Genomic DNA, 18,091 nt, shown 5'->3' on the forward strand with positions numbered 1-18,091 from the left:
GAACTGCTCTGCAGAAAAGAATTTCCTGGTGCTGTTGCTAGGACTAGAACCAGAGGAGTTCGGTCTGGCCACATGTCATTACCATGCTACATGTAGTTTCAGAGTTTTGAAATTGTGTTTTGTTTTTTATACAAATGTGTAAAGAAGTTCAGAAAAAAGCCTTGATGAGTGCCATACCTCTTTCTATGTCCTCATCTACTTTGAAACTTTGTATCCAGAGGTACACATAACCTAATTCTAAAATCCCCAGCTGCAATCTTGGGGCCAACTATGTTGTCCTCCTAAGTTACATGGCTGCCGACCTAGAACGTGAAGTTTGAATTTACACCTACAACCTTCATAAAATTTATCTTTACATTTAAATAATTCTAAGAGGACGTCAAAGCTATTTTTCTGGGTAGGAAATAACATTGACCTAAGCTAAGCTCTTAAGTGAAGTTTCTTGTAACTGCTGCAACAAACACCATAATTAAGAGTTATGTTAACGTTCAGAGATTTTTATGTTCATACTGAATGAGATCTGTACAAGCATCTGCTTGTACAAATGTAAGTGAAAAAGAAAAGGGTAAATTAATTAGCTGCTGGAGAAAACTGACAACTATCACAGTACGTGTCACTACTAAACAAGTGCTGAAGCAACTTTCTTATTGAACAATAATTTTTATAAAATGTAATTAGCATAAGGCTAAGACTGCTTCACACGTTTGTCTTGATGCAGGTTCCGTTTCCCCCCTCCCTTCTTCCTTCTGCTCACACACCAGCTTTCAACAGAAACACTGTAGAACTGGCACGGCTGACAGCCACCACAGCCTAACCTAAAAGCTAAAAACGCCCACAAACAAGCAACAAAACAAAACAGCGCAGGGACTAGCTTATTTTCATCAGCTGAACAAATTGCAAAAAAAAAGCAGACAGAACAGGCAAGAGCACTGACATGGCAGCACGCTGGAGTGTGAGCATCACGGCAGCTGTCATGCATCTTCCTAAATCTGGGAATTTTATTTTCACCCCGACCCCTTGCACCGGTTTGTAAAAACGCCGGGCTGCAGTAGGTTTTTCCTGACAGCTCCTTCCCCGCCCTCTCCGGGCAGCACCATTGGACTGATGAGATGCAGCAAGGCAGATGTGAAAAATAAAGAAAAAAAAAAAAAAAAGAAAAAAGCATCTTTTCCACCCGGAGCCGCCGGGGCCGGGGCGGCAGTGGGGGAGCAGCCCTAGCCCTTTAAGCTGCCCACCCGCGCCGGCAGGCCGCGGCGGCAGCTGGCGGCTATTTATACGCGGGCGGCGGCAGGCGCTGGTGTCTTGCGCGGGGCGGTCCCGGTAGCGGGGCCCGGGCCCGGACCGGAGGCTGCCATGGCCACGGCCCTCTCCTCCACGCCGGCGAGCGGGAGCCGCTCCCTCAGTCGAGTCACCGCCGCCTCGCCGCTGAGTCCGACGCGGCTGAGCCGGCTGCAGGAGAAGGAGGAGCTGCGGCAGCTCAACGACCGCCTGGCCGCCTACATCGAGCGGGTGCGGGCGCTGGAGGCCGACAAGTCGGTGCTGCAGCAGCGGCTGGCCGAGCAGGAGGCGGGCAGCGACCGGGAGCTGGGCAGCCTGCGGCTCCGTTACGAATCAGAGCTGGCTGACGCCCGCCGGGCACTGGACGACATCGCCATCGAGCGGGCCGCGCTGCAGGTGGAGCTGGGCAAGATCGGCGAGGAGCACCGGCAGCTGCACAGCAGGTTGGTGCCCAGCCCTCCTGCCGCACCTCCGCAGCCCCGAGCAGGCCTCCCTGCTGGGGACCACCCTGGGGCTGCCCTCTTTGGGGCTCTTGCAGGATGAGGGGAAGGGGATGTTGCTTGCCAGCAGCTGTGTGTTGGGGAGGGAGTGCTCGGTGCTGTAGGGTGTCCAGGTCATGGTGACACCCCAAAGGTATGGCCCTGTGAGGTTGGAGTGTCTTGGGTTAGGAGAAATCCGAATGTCTGTTCTGAAGATGTGCTGTAGGGACACTGCTGTGAGTGCCTCCTGCTGTAGTGCTGCTGGGCCACTTCAGCACCTCCCTGTGATGGGCAAGGGGCTCCCCAGAACTTGAGGTGTTGGGTGGCCATATGGGGATAGTATTGCATGAATGCATAGCTGACTGGGTTTGGCACTATACCTGTGTTTATAAACACTCAAGAAGCTGGAAAGCATCTAGAAAGTTATAGGGGCAGGGGATGGAGTCTCTGTATGGAGTCTGCCCACATCTTTTGAGGGCTTTTTAGCTCAGACATTGCCAAGAAGGGAATACACAGAGAAGGCAGTCCTGTAAGCAGTACAGCTTACCTGGTCCAGGCTGGTAGTGCAGTAGAAATTGTCCTAATGGCTTTTACGTCTTGATTTACATGCCACTGGGATGAACTGCCTGCTGTTTCAGGCTTGACTTTCTTACAAGCTGTGTATCCTGAGCCTGGAATCATCTTCTTGTCTAGTCTCACCAAGCTTGGAACAAAGGGGTGGCCCAATGTAAGTGCAATCAAATCCTCCTGAAGGAGGGAAGAAGGTGGCTAGTGAAGGGGAGAGAACAAGTGTCCAATCCCAACAAGCTTCATGGATATATACAGAGTGCTAGTATTGCTAGTTATTTTAATGTCCCATTGTACTGCTAAATCAATTACAGACTTGCAATAATTTGGGTGTCCACAGGCCCCGTAAATCTTGTTATAAAATTGTATCATAGCACCTTTAGGCACCAGCTCTTTCTTTTAACACACATGTGGAGCAAATACTGCCTCCTGATAGGCTCAGTAAGACTTAAATAGCTGTTCTATTTAGGAATAAAACATGTTTTTATCTAAGCTTCTGTTTTCAGCTGCTTAGAAGTTCTTGGGCTTGTCTCATTCATGCTGGGTTTTGGCTCATAGATCTGTTTCATAAATCTAACCAACCACTTGAGTGGACTGTGAGGAAAGGGGTAATGCCAGTTCTAAAACTTTTCTGCTGCTCTTTGTGTTTGTATAACTCTGTGGCTTTGTTTATAAAGCTTTAGGCTTGGCAGGTATGCAATTCTATGGGCTGATTTTTTTTCTTTTTTCTTTAAAGTAACTAGGTCTTTAAGTGGTTAACTTTACAGCCCATGGGAAATAATGCATAGTACATGCTGCTTTCTGAGAAGACTAGACTGAAGTCCTAATATTAATTAGTGTTTTGAATCTGGGCTAACTGCAAATGTCTCAGATGACTTGGAACAAACTACTTTGAGGGTATCGTGCCCTTTATATATACACCCTTTAAATAACCTGGAACTCTTATACGATGGAATGTTACCAGATAACTTCCACACAGCATTAACCATTGGCTCATTGGCTTTTACTAATCACTGGTAAAGAGACTTAAAGCTTTAGCAACAACGAAGTGCGCTTGCATTTCAGTTTTTTTTCTTACTACTTACACAGTGGTAATTGGAAGTAGGCCAAAGACATTTGGGGAGGAGGAGTTGTGGATAAGCATATCAGTTGGTTGAATTCAGAGCCTGAGGAAGGTCAAAGCAACTACAGTAGCACAGCAGAGAAAGACAAGACCAGTTTGTTTCTGCACCAGTGAGTATAGATGTGCATTTTGCTACTGAACCTGAAATATGTGGTGTAGCAAGCTGAAGCTGTAAGAATGAATTCTGCAAGTGCTGTTAATATCCTCTGATCGTGGCAAATTGGAGTCTGTTTCAAACATACCTGAACTTTTTAATTATTTAAAATTATTTAAATTCTCCAGGTCAAGCATATGTGGCACCCTGATTTACAAGGAATATGACTGGCGGTGCCTCAGAGTTATTGCTTGCAGTTGATAGTCAATGAGCCATGCTTAGTTCTGGAATGGTTGGTATATGTAATGTTGTAGAGTACTGTAACTGTCACTGCTTGCTGCATCATAATGTGAAGTGGTGTTCTGAACCCCAAACTTAGTTTAAAAGGGTAGTAAATGCTCTTGTCAAAGCCAGACTTGTTAAATTGCTATTCTTAAAGATGAAACGACTTGCTTCAGGGTTCTCTGAAAATAATATTTTTCAGGAAAAAAAAATAGGAAACCTGTATTTGGCTGTCAGAGGCCTGCATCAGGAAAGTGGACCATCAACCACAGTTAAAACACAGGTACTAATGGAATTTCAGTCTTGCAAACACTTTGATTGCAGAATGAAATTTATATTATCGTAGGATAAAACAGTCGATATTATCCTTAAGTAGTGTTATTGATGTACTTGTTAATATCATACTTAATACTCACAATAAGAGGTAGTGGTAGCAGAGATACCAAAAGAAAGGTGGCTAATACCTAGAAAAGAAAGAAACCTGTAAATACTAAAAAAACTGCAACAGACTATCTTGTTTTTCATTGTTATTCCAGTAGAGTTACTTTTTTCCTAGAGTCTTAGTAAAGAATAAATAACCTCTGCTAGCAAAACATTTGGCTTTGCGTCATGGTCATGAAGTATGAGACACAGTCAACAAATGTCTCTGAATAGCAGGGCTAGAAAAGGCCTTGAGCAAGAACCTGATGTAGCCACATGTGCCAGGCCTGTGTTGGAACCAACCATACCTGCATCCCTTCCAGCAGATGTTTGCGTAACCCTTTTTTTTAAATTCCAGATGATGGAGATTCCAGAATATCCCCCTCCCCCTCCACCCCCTGGCAATGTGCTTCAGTGTTGAACTACTGTTAGTTTCCTCTCCCTAATATCTAACCCAAATATTCCTCCCTGCGATTTAAGCCTGCAACTTCCTGTCTTTTCCACAACATACATGGAAAACAGATTCCCTTCCTCTATGCAGCAATCTTTCATGTATGTAAAGACTGTTATGTCTCCTGACACTTCTCTCTTCTCTAGACTAAACAACTGTTACTTTTTTCCGGTCTTTCCTTGCAGTCCAAGCTTTCTAGAGCTGATCACTCCTGTAGAATGATTTTGGACTCTCTCCAACTGGTCTGCTCCATTATCAACTGGAAAACTCATTGTATGAATTATCACAACTTAGCCACTTGGCAGAACAGATTTTGCTAAAATAAATTGAACACTATTCTTCGCAATCTCAAATCTGAGTTTTGAGCAGGAAGTCACTCTGGATAGTGGTCAGGCAACTGCAAGGATTTTAGAAGTTAGAGCAGTCTGGGAAATCATCACCCCTTTCTCTGACAGGAACTCACTGTGGGCCCAGCACTTCTCTACTGTGGTGCCAAGTAAAACTGGCAACTTAAACAACTGTGTTGGCCATCCAGGTGGTACCTGAGGGCTCTGTACCTGGGTATTTGTGCAAGGAAATGGCCGTCTTCTGAAGGCAAAGCTTCTCTCACCCTGTAACTCTGCCATGGTGTGAAGGAGGGAAGAACGCATGACCCTTCCTGAGGGAGAAGAGTCCCTTGCAAGGCTTCTGTGTGCTGTGAGGGAAGAGTGGTTGCTGTGGGGGCTCGCTGCCCTGTGGCAGGAGCTGAGGGGCTGTAGGAGGCAAAGCCCCAGCTGGGGATGTGGGGCTGACAAGGCCTGCTCGCCAGGGCTGGGCCAGGGGCCTCCCGGGGACAAAACTCCTGTGCTGCGGGCAGGAACCTCCCGGGGTGGGGGGGAGGAGGAATGACAACCCCTGGCAGCGAGAGCTGCTTTCTGCCTCTACCTGCGGAGGAGGGGGTGCTTTGCCCCCGCGTGTGACCAGCGCCGCCTGCCACCCCGCCTCAGGAGAGCGAGCCTCGAGCTGCTCGCACCCGGCCTGGCCGCCTGGAGGCGCTGCGGCGCCTCCCCGCGGTGGAGGCGGCCTCCACGGCTGCTCCCGCCTGGTGGGGGGGTGTGCGGGGCTCGGAGCCCCGGGGGCCACAGCAGCAGTGCCTTTTAGTGGCCAATAGGCCCTTTGCCAGGAAGCTGGCGGCGGCCTTTGCTGCTGACAGGAGGTGTCTGTGTGAGCAGCTTGTTCAGGGGCGGCAGGTCACTGTGCTCTGGTGAACTCTGGCTTTGAGCAACCCTCCCTGTGGAGACGGTGGCCTGTGCCGTCCCTTCCCTCTCCGGTTGGTCATGCCGTGGAAAATAGCTGGCTTCCGCGTAGGATTCACACAAAACAATCTGGAAACTGGGTCAGAAATCTTTCTGGTTAAACAAATGATATTTGTCTGAGGGGCCTGTCTGGTGTGTTTTACAGCCTACCCTGCGCTCTCACCACAAGCGTTAACTAACCTCTCTTCTGTTTCAGTTCTGCCACAGACCCCCGTGAAGGTAAACACATTAAAACCAAACTTTGTCCCTCACCAGCTGCAACTTATGAGTGTAAAACTTTCACTTGTAGGAATTCAAAAAAAGAAGCTGATTTAAACCTGGCACAGGCTCGTATGAGAGACCTTGATGCTCAGCTGAATGCGAAGGAAGCTGACTTAGCAACAGCTTTGAATGAGAACCGAAGTTTGGAGAATGATCTTCGTGAATTAAAGGATCAAGTAGTCACTGTAAGACTTGTCCTGGAATTTCAACTTTGCTTTTGTTCCTGAAGCTGTTGCTTATTTTTCCCCAACCAGTTATTGAGATTTAAAAGCAGGGAAAGACTGTTATCTATGGCAATGACAAGTGGACAAAAAGATTTCTCCAATCTTGCTGAAAGCAAATGCTACTGATGGTTGGTCTGTTAAAACTTCCACCTGTTGTAGGTATTTTTAATTCTGTTCTATGACCACAGTATGTAATGTTTCTTGTTCTAAGGACAAAGTAAGTTGAAACGTGTTGTACTGCTATAGCCTCTCTAGCATTCTCTAATGTGTCAGCAAAGGGAGCATTTGATGGACTGTGCTTCGCTATGCTTAAATCTCGGTAGAATAAACAAGGGGTTTTTTTGTAGGCTCTTGTGCTACTAAAATGAACTCTGATTGAGTTGCCACTCTATCAATGCATTTCTAAGAGCATTGCTTTTGTATCTTCATGCTTTAATGTGATCATTGAATAAGCTAATTTCAAATCTTTAGGATGAAAACTTAAAAAAAACCCAAACTTGTATCATTAAAGCAGCATGCTCCAACACTGGAAGTGTATAATAGTTTGTCAACATAGTTAGGCTATATTTGGAGGATTTCACTTGTTAAGCATCAAACAAATTATATTGGAAGTTAGGGATAAGTCTGGAATACTTAGTGTTGTAAAGGGGAGGAATGTACATGGATGGTACAATTGATTCATCAGAAGTCTACTTTGAGGAATCAAACTTAGCTGGTGGGATTAAGGGCTGCTCTGTATTAGACTGGTGGGAAATCTGGTCTACATAATTAAATAGGATTCTTTCTGTGCTAATATGCTGGATCCCACTGAAATAAGAACTTAAACAGAGTAACCAACTTCACTTAAACAGTGTGTTTTGATTGCTGTGGGAATGAAGTTGAATGACCTGTAATAAATTGACTGTCTCAGTTTGGAAACATGACCTCTTAATTTTGATTACCTGATGTCTGTCTTTCTAGCTGAAGCTGTCACTGGAAGATACCAAAAAGCATCTCCAGAGTGAAATGTTGAGGAGGGTGGACCTGGAAAATCATATGAAAACTTTGCAGGAACAAATGACATTCCAGAAACGCCTTCATGAAGATGTATGTTTTAGCTTATTAACAAGGATTTTTTTAGGTGTCCATATCCCTGGATGCACTTAAAAGCAATGTTAAGATGTGCTTTATCTGTAAAAAGGTAACTAGCTGAGTCAACCTATGACAGTCCACCAGCCAATAAAATCCACCTAACTAGGAAGACTTCAAGAAAGTACACAACCTCATGTTATCTGGCATAGTACCAATAGGTATCTGGAATATGAGATAATTTTCTCAGGCTGCGTTTCTGAAGGTAACTACAATCCCAGTATACTACTTTGTGTAACTGAAAGTGCATATATAACAGTTAACTTTAAATGATTCCAGATGTTTGCTAGAAACCTAAAATAATCAAAGAAGTTAAATCTCCTTTAATAAGCAACTTATGTTCCCTACTTCCTTAACACTTATCAAAGGTGTCTGGTAACCTTTGTGTGAGAAGTCGGTACACAGAACTAAAACACATGTGAATGTAAACCAACTTCCTTCTGACTGGAAGGAATCTTAAAGTGTGTGGTTTAAGTGATAGAGAATTCCAATTTCTCTAAGCAACTGCTATTGCTTTTTGAATAAAACAAGAATAGGTGAAGTAGCAGTCCTTAAAGAAACTGAAGTGTATATGCATGTACTCTAAAGAAAAGCAGAGAAATCCATCTAGTTCAAAGAACTAACTAGTCTTAAAATTAAATACAAACTACTGCATTTATTAGTTTAAGCAATGTTGGCAGTGAGGAAGCAAAACCCAGTGCAGCAAGCAAGGTGGAAGTACCTGACCTAATGGATGAATATCTAAGATCTGAATAAAGGTGAATTACCATGTATTCAATGATAAATCTGTTTCAAAATTGAATGATTTGTTAAGCTGCTACAGTAAGTTCAGTCTCAAATCAAATTGTATTGGTTTGCTTATTCTCTGAGAAATTTCTTCTTCTCCTAGGAGCTCAAGGAGACAAAAAGAGTCCATGAGAGCAGGATAGCAGAAATAGAATCTGGCCGTCAGAGAGAATTTGAGAGTAAGCTCTCAGATGCTCTGCAGGGGCTCAGAAAACAACATGAAGAACAAATTCAAGGATACAAAGAGGAGCTGGAGCGAACATTCAGTGCAAAAGTGAGTCTGTGGAAGATGCCAATAAAACAAAGCCTAAGTTCTCTGCACCTTGATATGATTTAAGTCACACTAGCATAAATAGCTGACTGATGGAGCCCTTGCATTCAGTGCAGAGCTTCTTGGCATAAGCTATTATGGAATTTTGAAGCAGTGTCAAATTTGACAGTAGAACTTCTACGAACGCTTGGTCCCAAACAAAACTGGTTCAAGCATAAATACTGTCCCTTTGGGGAGCAATTAGGAATGGCTAATGTAATAAAGTTGATCATAATTCAGACTTCTGACAAAATTGAGAGCTTGTCTGAGAAATTCAGAACCAAGATGTACTATGTTTGTATTGAGCAATTTCAGTATTATTGAATAAAACTTGATCTACTGATTATAGTGTTACTAAAATGCATGAAATAAGGTGTTCTTATATATTTAAAGAGAACTTTAAAATGTATGAGTGCAAATGTCCCTTTCCAATTGCTAGTACTGGATAAGGGGAAGAGGGTGGCTATGGAAGTAGCTTGACAGTTTGTCTTCCAGAACTGGTCTGTCGCCTCTTTCCCTGCATTAGCCACATATGCAGGGAAAAGTAATACTGTAGGTTTATATTCTTGGTAGGTAAGATCCCAGGGGTTTCTGGGTTGGCTGCAATGTACAGTATTGGTATCTTAAACCTTCTTAATACTCAGTGTAGAATCACATGATCTACTTTTCTCAGCAAGTACATGTGTTCATTTCTTCCTGGTTCTGGCTTTCTCTATACTCCAATTTATATGCCAACTCAGTGAATTCCTTTGGATGCTTCTGTCCAGGTTTCCACTGGAAATCCTGTGAGTGCCTCTTGTAGGAGCATGGCTCTACTTTCTCCTGTCTTGGAACACCTCAAGATTGAATTGCTCTAGAAATAGCTCAGTGCTGCTTATGGTGATGCAGGAACTTAGTAATAAAACTTCTGGGGAAGAGCAATAGTTTGATAAGCACACCTAATATCCTGTAGCCCCATGCTTCGACAAGCAGCTTCTAAACATATTCTCCATTGTTCTTCTGGAGAATCAATTTACTTAATATCTATACAAAGTTTTCATGCATCTGTAACTGAAATATCCTAATCCAGCAATTTTCACTACCTGATTATTGCTGCCATTTTCTGACATGAATGTCAAACTTGTGTAAACCTCCCTGAAAAGCAATGAAAAACTTTCTGACCTGGACTTTATTGGTATCTGCACACTTAAGTAAAACATAACTATTTCCAGATGTAACAGCTGGAAATCACTTGGTTTCCCTTCCTTGTTTAAAATACATGGTCATAAGCAACTCATAACTAATGGTGACTTACCCATAGATGGAGAATGCCCAGCTATCTGCAGCAAGAAATAGTGACTTTGCCAATGCTGCTCGGGAGGAGCTGATGGAAACAAAGCTGAGAGTTGATACTCTGACATGTCAAGTTAATCAATATCAAAGCCAGGTACTATCTTTATTTGTATATCCTTAGAATTACTTTAATTTAGATATCCAATTCAAAATACTGGCCTCTCCTCTCTAATCTTCAGTTATGGTTTAACTGATTTTCCCTCCCCTTAATTTTAGAATGCTGCTTTGGAGAACAGAATAAGGGAGCTACAGGAGACACTAGATTATGATCGTGATCTCCATCGAAGGCGTATGGCTGAAAAAGAGAAAGAAATGGCACAAGCCCAGCAGCAGGCACAAGCACAGTTGGAAGAATATGAGCATCTCTTAGATGTGAAACTGGCTCTAGATCTGGAAATAAATGCCTACAGAAAGATGCTGGAAGGAGAGGAACAGAGGTAGGCTATGACAAGATCCTCATATGAGGACTTGCTTCATCCAAGATTTCTACCCTAATTAACTGTATATTCTTCAGAATGCGGAGGAGGCAAGAAATAAATATTTAATATATGATTAGTGCCACAACTTAGTTCTTGAAGCATAATCTTCTGAAGATGGCATTTATATCCCACATCACCACATAATGTAGTAAGATGAAGTTAACTTGATAAACCCAAGTGATAAAGTTCAAAGGTCCATTAGATATCCCTCCCTAGAATCAAACTTTCTCAAAGCTTTGTGCTATATCCTAGAGGTATATCAAAGATGGTGTTCAAGTTTCGTTCAGGAAACTGAGAAATTGTGTCAACTCCCAACTATCCAGACACTGCCTGGTGAGAACAACATGAACTCAATACATGCTAAGAAGGGTCAAAACCTTAAACTACTTCCACTAAAGATTGTGTCTGTAGAGACTTTAAAGGAATACTTATTGCAGTTGGGAATTTCTTCTTATCGACATAAGCTTGCTCTGAACTCTAGGGCTGGGGCTGTCTTCCAAATTTAATGAGCTACTTAGCTACTCTTGCCAGTAAAAATAAAATCTTATATTCAAGACTTCAGGGAAAGCTTGGATCTAAGAAGCTGTTAGGCTTGGCTATAGTGGGAGGATAGGAGTGAGAAGAAATAAGCACATCAGATATTCAAGTGAATGTTATCTGACTCCCTTCTAGGCTAAAGCTGTCACCCAGCCCATCTTCACACAGCACTGCAACTCAAGCAACAAGTCAAGGGCGACGGTTCCTGCATGGGAAGAAAAGGAAAATGAAAGAAGCCAAAAAGAGAAGGCATAGTGCTGGATTTAAGACTGTTCAGCATGCTTCATCTTCTGGAAATGTATCTATTGAAGAAATCGATGCAGATGGGAAATTTGTCAGGCTTAAAAACAACTCTGATGAGGTACTTCTATTCATTCAAGTGTGCGTGGCCTTCATTGCAAAGTATGACTGCTTGTGGACAGACTTGTAGCTTAGGGAGGGATGGAGAGACGAGGGAAGAGTACTGCCAAACTAAATTCAAACTGGGGACTTTTCAGCTAACCTGGCTGCTGTCAAGAGAAGTCTGGAGATGGCTTCTTTTTTTTTTTTGTACTGCAGGTGTTTTGTTCACAGGGATGTCTGGGAGGTGCTTTTGGGGGGAGGTGCACTGGGTTCTATGATGCAGAAATGTAACACCTTCAGTTGTTTCTCATCAGATTCAGACTAGCACTATCAGAAGTACTACTTACGCTTGAACTAAATAAGGTGCTTAGTAAATTGGATAATGACAGCTTCTTATTACTTAGAAATGCTTAAAACAGCTAAAAGGGTGAATAGAGCTGACAGTATCTAACCCATGTAGAGGGTTTATCTGACCAATTAGATAATTCTTTGACTAGTTTAGTCTGCAAATCCAGAATTATTAGAATTAATCCTCGCAGCTCCAAAACTTGTGGCTGGTAGCTTAGCCACTTCAGCCTGAGATGTCTTAAACCTTCACAGGCCACTATGTACATGCTATATATATGGCCCAAGTTTGTAGATAGGCATGACCAACTTCACTTAGCAGAATCTCCCTGGTAAAGAGCATCATGATCCCCCTTCAACAGAAGGCAAGAATAGATGTGCCTAAACTTGTGGGACTAAGATTAAGCCTAAGGAAGTACTGGGAGAAATCATAGGGAGGCTTTAATGGGAACTTGAAGGCTTCCTCAAAATTGATCAGATTCTTGTACGCTACAGGAGTGGGACTAAAACTGACTCCAGTCTGGAAAGAGCCTTGCACTTGTATGATATGGTATTGGTCTGTAATGCTGAGAAAAATTTTTTGTCCCACAGGATCAACCACTACATGGGTGGGTGTTAAGAAGACATCTTGGAAGTGTGTCAGATGTAACATACAAATTTCCTTCACGGTTCACTCTTCAGGCGGGACAAGTAGTTACAGTAGGTAGAGGTTTTGTAAAACTTACTCAGAGCTCTGTTCTTGTAATGTTAGATGGCAATATAGATTCATGTAATAAGGAAAACTAAACTGATACTGCAAGTGCCTAAAGAACTAAAAAACTTTTTTTATGTGGAGAGGGAGATGGGAAAAATCCTTGCAACAATTTGATCTGAAATAGTAATTAAATTTTCTTTAAAGATAGATCTTGGATTGAACTTGGATCATCCCAGATTGGGATGTGCTGTTGTTATGAACAGAATGAATAAATTCTAGTTTATTCTTAGAGTTCCCCATACTCCTGTGATTTGATACAAGTTGTGCAAAGACCTTCACTGTTGCTAAAAGCTTTAGTCCACTACAGTTCAGCAACGCTGAGCTCATAGTTTATGGTACTAAGCTAAATATTAGCTCTAAAATCATACTCCAAGTACATTTAGATAGTGATCAAAGAGGCTAATTCTACAACTCCAAACTCTGTACAAGCTTGCTCAAGAGATCTGTGAGTGACCCCAGGCTAGAGGCTATCTTGTATACACAAATTGCTGCCATGGGTATGTCTGTAACTATGGCTTGGCTCTGTGACTCAAATAGTATGCATGTCCAAGCAAGGCTACCTCTACACCAGGTAGAACTGTTAACAGCCTCTTCTGCACTAACTGTTTTACAGTCTTCAGTTAAAAAAAACATTACCACCATTTTTGCTAGTCCTGAAAAGAACTAACCTGCTAGGGGTCACAGTAGTTCAGTTTCTGTTACTGAACATCTTTGGTATTGGAGTGCTTAAGACTTGTATATGTTAGAACTGAATCCTAATCTAACTACAAATAAGATTCTTCAGAAGCTGACTCTGAATCTCTTGCAGATCTGGGGTGCAGCTGCTGGTGTAAGCCCAGGTCCTAGTGATCTGGTCTGGAAGTCTCAGAAGTCTTGGGGAACTGGGGATAATATTGGTGTTACACTCATCACAGATGATGGTGAGGTAAGTGAGATAGTAAATGGCTTCTACTGTCCTAATACTAAACTTGTTTGATGTGCTTAATTCTTGAGGGTTCTTGGTGGCAATTCAATTGTGTTCTAGGAACTTGCAGAGAGGAAGATAATGCATGTACCTAGAGGAGAAGAAAGTGGTGATCAAGATGATGACTATGAAGAAATAACTGGAAGTGAAATGGAGTTTCCATCTCAGGTAAGCTGCCTGAAGTTTAAATACGTGCTATTGACAGAATCATTCAATGGCCATTTCTTTTCATTACTGTATTCAAAATACTTCCCCAAGTACTGTCCATATCCTACAACTCTTAACATTTTTCTTGATGTCAGACCAAAAGAAGAAGAAAAAAGAAATGTTGTTTGGTTTCATGATAGTGGTTCCTGTGAGCGTCCTTAAGCAGGTGAGATAGTAAGAATCATGCTTGTCATCTCATAGAAAACTTGCTTCATTAATAGTGCTGCAGCCTCTTGTCCCACGTAGGGTGTAGCTTGCATGGCTTTACATCAGAAGCGGAATTGATGTTTTGCCTATTCTCTGGTTGAATATGATCAAATAGTAGCACTAATTGTTTGGTCTGTTCTTGCTGACACACTGGAAAATATTAGCTTTAATGTCTGTTCTATCTAAGCATCTGGCTATGAAGAAACTTGAAAGCTGTTACCCCAGGAACAGAATGCAAATCCTAACTAGAAATATCTTATTTCTGTGGGATGAAGTGACTTATCTGACACTCCAACAGTGTCCCTCACTTGTTCTTAAGATAACTTAAATTCACACTGAAGAAACCTAATATTTCCATTGGAAAGTATTAAAAGGCTGAAATCAAAGTTCTTAGTGTATCGATTGCCTAAGTTCCTCTTAAATTCAAGCATGAGTTTGACGCATTTCTGTTCCAGCTCATTTCCAGGAACTACTTTTTCTTATCTTGCTGTGCAAAATAAGAATCTCAGCCTTGCTTCAGTCATAAATACTCCCCTCAATGGTTTCCAGGTGGAACTTCAGCACAGATGCAAGTCAAGCTAATGGAATTAACATAGTCAAATAGAATAAGCATGTTTTGCCTTTGATATACTTGTAACCCTTTGGCTACAGCTTGCATGTGGTAATGCCCTGTGAAAGACTCTCTAGCCCCTCCAAATGGCTTTTGACTGACCATATTACAAGTCTGAACTTCGGCATGTTGGATGTGCCTAGTGTACTTTGATATACTAGTAGTCAGGTATCTTTAATTGCTGAAGTAGTCTAAAACAGAACTAATACAAGGGCTTTAAATTGGTCATAACTGAACAATTATGGACTGTACTTGACTCGAGTTTGTTTCTTGACTTGAAAAAGCACCAAGTCCCCTTTGCTAGTACAAATGCCAAGGCCTAAGCAAGGGGATGCCTAGCTAAAAATTCATTTTCTCCCTCCTGCTGACAGCATGTTGAGCTACCACAGCTCTTGCTAAAACTGATCCTACCGTTACTAGGAGGACTTGCATCTTACTGCACCAGGTCTTAAAGCCACCACATTTCCTACCTGTCTGAAAACTTAACTTAAAAGTACCTTAGTACTGTCTTTCTGAAGAAAATGTACCCAAGAACAGGCAGTTACTACCTGCTGCTTGGTTCTTTCCTTGTCCTTCTTTCAAACAGAAAATCTGGGTAAATATCTATTACTATAATACCATCCAGCTTAAAGGATGTTTATCAAAGCCTCCTGACTTACATGCACATTCCTGTAATATTTTCAGTCTCTCACTGAAGGAGGGTGAGACCCTGTTAAATAGGCTATTGAGAAAGGCTCTATAATGCTATTCTGGCCTTTGGGCTCCTAATGCACAGCATACACCAAAATGGTTCAAGTAACGCCAGTGGAAACTTTAGGCTTATAAAGAGACTTACTGATACAAGCTTCCTTTCATGTTTGGAGTAGGGCCCCTCCTCAAGGGTTGTTTTTTTTTTTTAAAGGCTCTTTATTTGAATTGACTAATAGTATGGCTTGTTCGGCAATCAATGATGGAAAGCAAAAGTAACTTTTCCTTACACCTCTAATCTGTTTTATCAGCAACTTTACAATACAGTTGTGTGCCATTTATGGTAAGAATCAATTCTAATACTCCCACTCAAATGTTAATGTCATTCCTGTCTGCTGAATTCTTGTCAAACTTTTGTCATTAGTACCTATATGCTTCTGCTGCATTGGTAGTACTGAAATAAAGGCAGCTTAGTAAAAAAACAGTTAACTTCTTGCATGCAGTAAAATGATGCAAAGAAAGAATGCTGTGCTTTAAAGAAAGACAGGGTTTCCATGGGTTTTGCTTCTGCTTTTACCATGCTAACTAGGGTAGCATGAATCTGCATGCCAGTTAAGTTTTGATGCTTCAGAACTGAGGTACTGATAGATAGCTTGATACCCTTTCATTAAGGAAGGCATAGGCTCATGTATTGCATGGACTCAAATTCTTAAAAGCTTGTTTTCTTCTTCCCCCAAACCATCTAGTATAGTTAAGGTACTGCCTGTCTTGAAAATCTGCTTTGCTTTATTAATAAGTAACTAAATCTACAAAACACTAAAAAAAAAAACCCACACACACCTTTATGAGGATCAAGTAGGTAACCAGCAATAAATACTAAGTTTGTACACATGCTAATTAGCCTAATATCTTGATGTTTTATTTCTGCAGCAAAATGAAGATCCTAGCTGTTCTGTCATGTAATGTGGACAGAGATGATCATCTGAAAACACTTATTAATCCCAGGTGACATTGACTACATGTGTGTTGGTATCTTCTGCAATATGTGAAACTTGGAATTCACATCTCCCATCTGACCTCTTTGTAAGAAACATTGTCCGTAACACGATGAAATTTCCTACCTTCCGATACTGGACCCTGTCCTTGGATTCACTGATATAAAGAGCAGCAGAATACAAGCTCCATGTGAAGTTATTTTTACTTTATCATAAGGATCTGTTTTCCATGACCTGCTGAAACAGAGGAGGGTACACAGTTTACAAAACTTCTGAACATACGCCCTAGAAGGATGCTAAATACTTGGCAATGAGCTTGAGGCTGCCTCAGCTTTCTCAATACTCTGATATGGTGTTTCTCCAAAGGTAACTTCTGTTTCAAGCCCAAGTGAGGAAACTACAAGGGCCAGATCACACCCTAGCTTGCACCTTGAGCAAGTCTGAACTTGGCTGAAGTAAAACCTTATCCTGAAGAGTGCTGAGTGTCTGAAATGTTTCCTGCTCAGATCCTGATGCTGAAATATATGAAACTGGTCTAGATCACTTGCTAGAGAACTTCCTAGAGTGAAACATTTTAAAATTAAAAGCAAGTTGTAAAAAATATTCTTGTCTGTTATTAGATATGCTGTTTCTGTATTCTAGTACCTGGAAATCCACCAACCAGCTTCAGTATTGTGTGTTCCCTGATACAGTATATCACAGCATAGCTGTGTCAACCTTAACTTGGACAAATGTATCCTGTAAATGTGAAAAAGCATCTCATTCCAACAGAGAAGGTACTGTAACTAGCAATATTAGCACTCTGTTTGAATGGTCCAACAAGCCAGCTTTCTAAGGGGCTAGAAAAAAAACATGCTGAAACAAAAATCAAAACTAGAAAGCACCAACTGTAGTAAAAGGCACATCAAAAATATGTGCTCTTAGAATCCTTACATACCAAATCTCTGTGCAGTCTGCAGTACTGCTTTGTGTATGTCTAATGGGGCAGTTGGGGGAATACTGTCTATTGGCCAGTATGTAATTTACTGTAACTTTAATAGCTCTGTAGTCCATGTAAAGCCTGACCTATAACCCTCAGAAACCAGGCAGTCAGCCTCTGGGGCCGCTGCATTTAATTATTCTTAGCCTCTTTTTACTAAAATGCTTACCTGCTGGCTCTATGGTAAAGAAAGAGCCTTGATGAGCCATGTAAAGTACACTTCTCTTTAAGAGCATGAGGGGAGGGAAGTAGCTGAAGGGAGAGGAGCTGCTGAGATTGCAGATTTCTCCAAATGCTGGAATAGTCTTTTGACTGCCTTTTACCTTGCCAAAATATTCAGTTCTGAATTAAAGACCTGTTCTATGTTAGGATGCAGTTGTTAAGGTGAGGCTTTCCTTATACTAGCTTAAACTCTTAAGTTATTTAAAAATTCTAGTTTTGAGACATCAAGAGTAGATGCTGGTTTAATACTTGCATTTTAGCAATCTGAATTCTTGTTGTACCTTATGGCCCACAGAAATAGCTGCTGCTATAACCTTGCTACCTTTATCTTGATTTCTTAAACTTTTTTAACTATTAAAGATATTTTTCATGTATATAAAAGCAGTCTTGGACTTTCATATTTGCAGGTTAAATAATAATAAATTTGTTTGTTCATTGATCTTATTTGCGTGGCTCAAAAGACTTTGAACCAATAAAACTGGTGAGTTTAGGGAAGATTCCCTGCAGGCTGAAGAAGCCTTCAGAAATGCACTGTGCTGCCCTGTTTATATTTATCTCTCAGTTCTTCAAATAAAGCTGAACTGCTATGAACTTGATTTAAAAGGAATCTTCAGTATTTCAAATGAAACCTTTTCATAGCACAAGGGAAAGATAGTATTAAGCAACAACCATGAAAGATTTAAACTAGTGTACAAGTCTTGATAGGAAATAGCAATGGTATAGGATGTTGTTT

General features: G+C 41.6%; 1 protein-coding gene across 2 annotated transcripts; it reads left to right on the forward strand.

Moving 5' to 3' along the window:
• Window positions 1-928: 928 nt before the first annotated feature.
• LOC142086673 (lamin-B3-like) lies at window positions 929-17,732 on the forward strand. Of its 2 annotated transcripts, XM_075159957.1 has the most exons (12): window positions 1,220-1,721; window positions 6,279-6,435; window positions 7,435-7,560; window positions 8,492-8,662; window positions 9,999-10,124; window positions 10,247-10,467; window positions 11,182-11,407; window positions 12,325-12,432; window positions 13,296-13,412; window positions 13,512-13,619; window positions 13,754-13,824; window positions 16,093-17,732. In XM_075159957.1, the coding sequence occupies exons 1-11, from the start codon at window positions 1,354-1,356 to the stop codon at window positions 13,793-13,795; spliced, it is 1,770 nt and encodes a 589-aa protein (XP_075016058.1). In that variant the 5' UTR covers window positions 1,220-1,353; the 3' UTR covers window positions 13,796-13,824; window positions 16,093-17,732. The 2 variants fall into 2 exon arrangements, with proteins under 2 accessions (XP_075016057.1, XP_075016058.1); XM_075159956.1 differs by lacking the exon at window positions 13,754-13,824 and having other exon boundaries at window positions 929-1,721; window positions 16,093-16,751.
• The last annotated feature ends 359 nt before the right edge of the window (window positions 17,733-18,091 follow it).

The sequence above is a fragment of the Calonectris borealis genome, chromosome 11 (genome assembly GCF_964195595.1).
Source record: "Calonectris borealis chromosome 11, bCalBor7.hap1.2, whole genome shotgun sequence".
Lineage (NCBI taxonomy): Eukaryota > Metazoa > Chordata > Aves > Procellariiformes > Procellariidae > Calonectris > Calonectris borealis.

Coding starts and splice junctions, on each gene's coding strand:
- LOC142086673 (XM_075159957.1), top strand. CDS start 1,354: ATGGCCACGGCCCTCTCCTCCACGCCGGCGAGCGGGAGCCGCTCCCTC. Junction 6,436..7,434: donor TAAAGGATCAAGTAGTCACT/GTAAGACTTGTC, acceptor CTGTCTTTCTAG/CTGAAGCTGTCACTGGAAGA. Junction 7,561..8,491: donor AGAAACGCCTTCATGAAGAT/GTATGTTTTAGC, acceptor TTCTTCTCCTAG/GAGCTCAAGGAGACAAAAAG.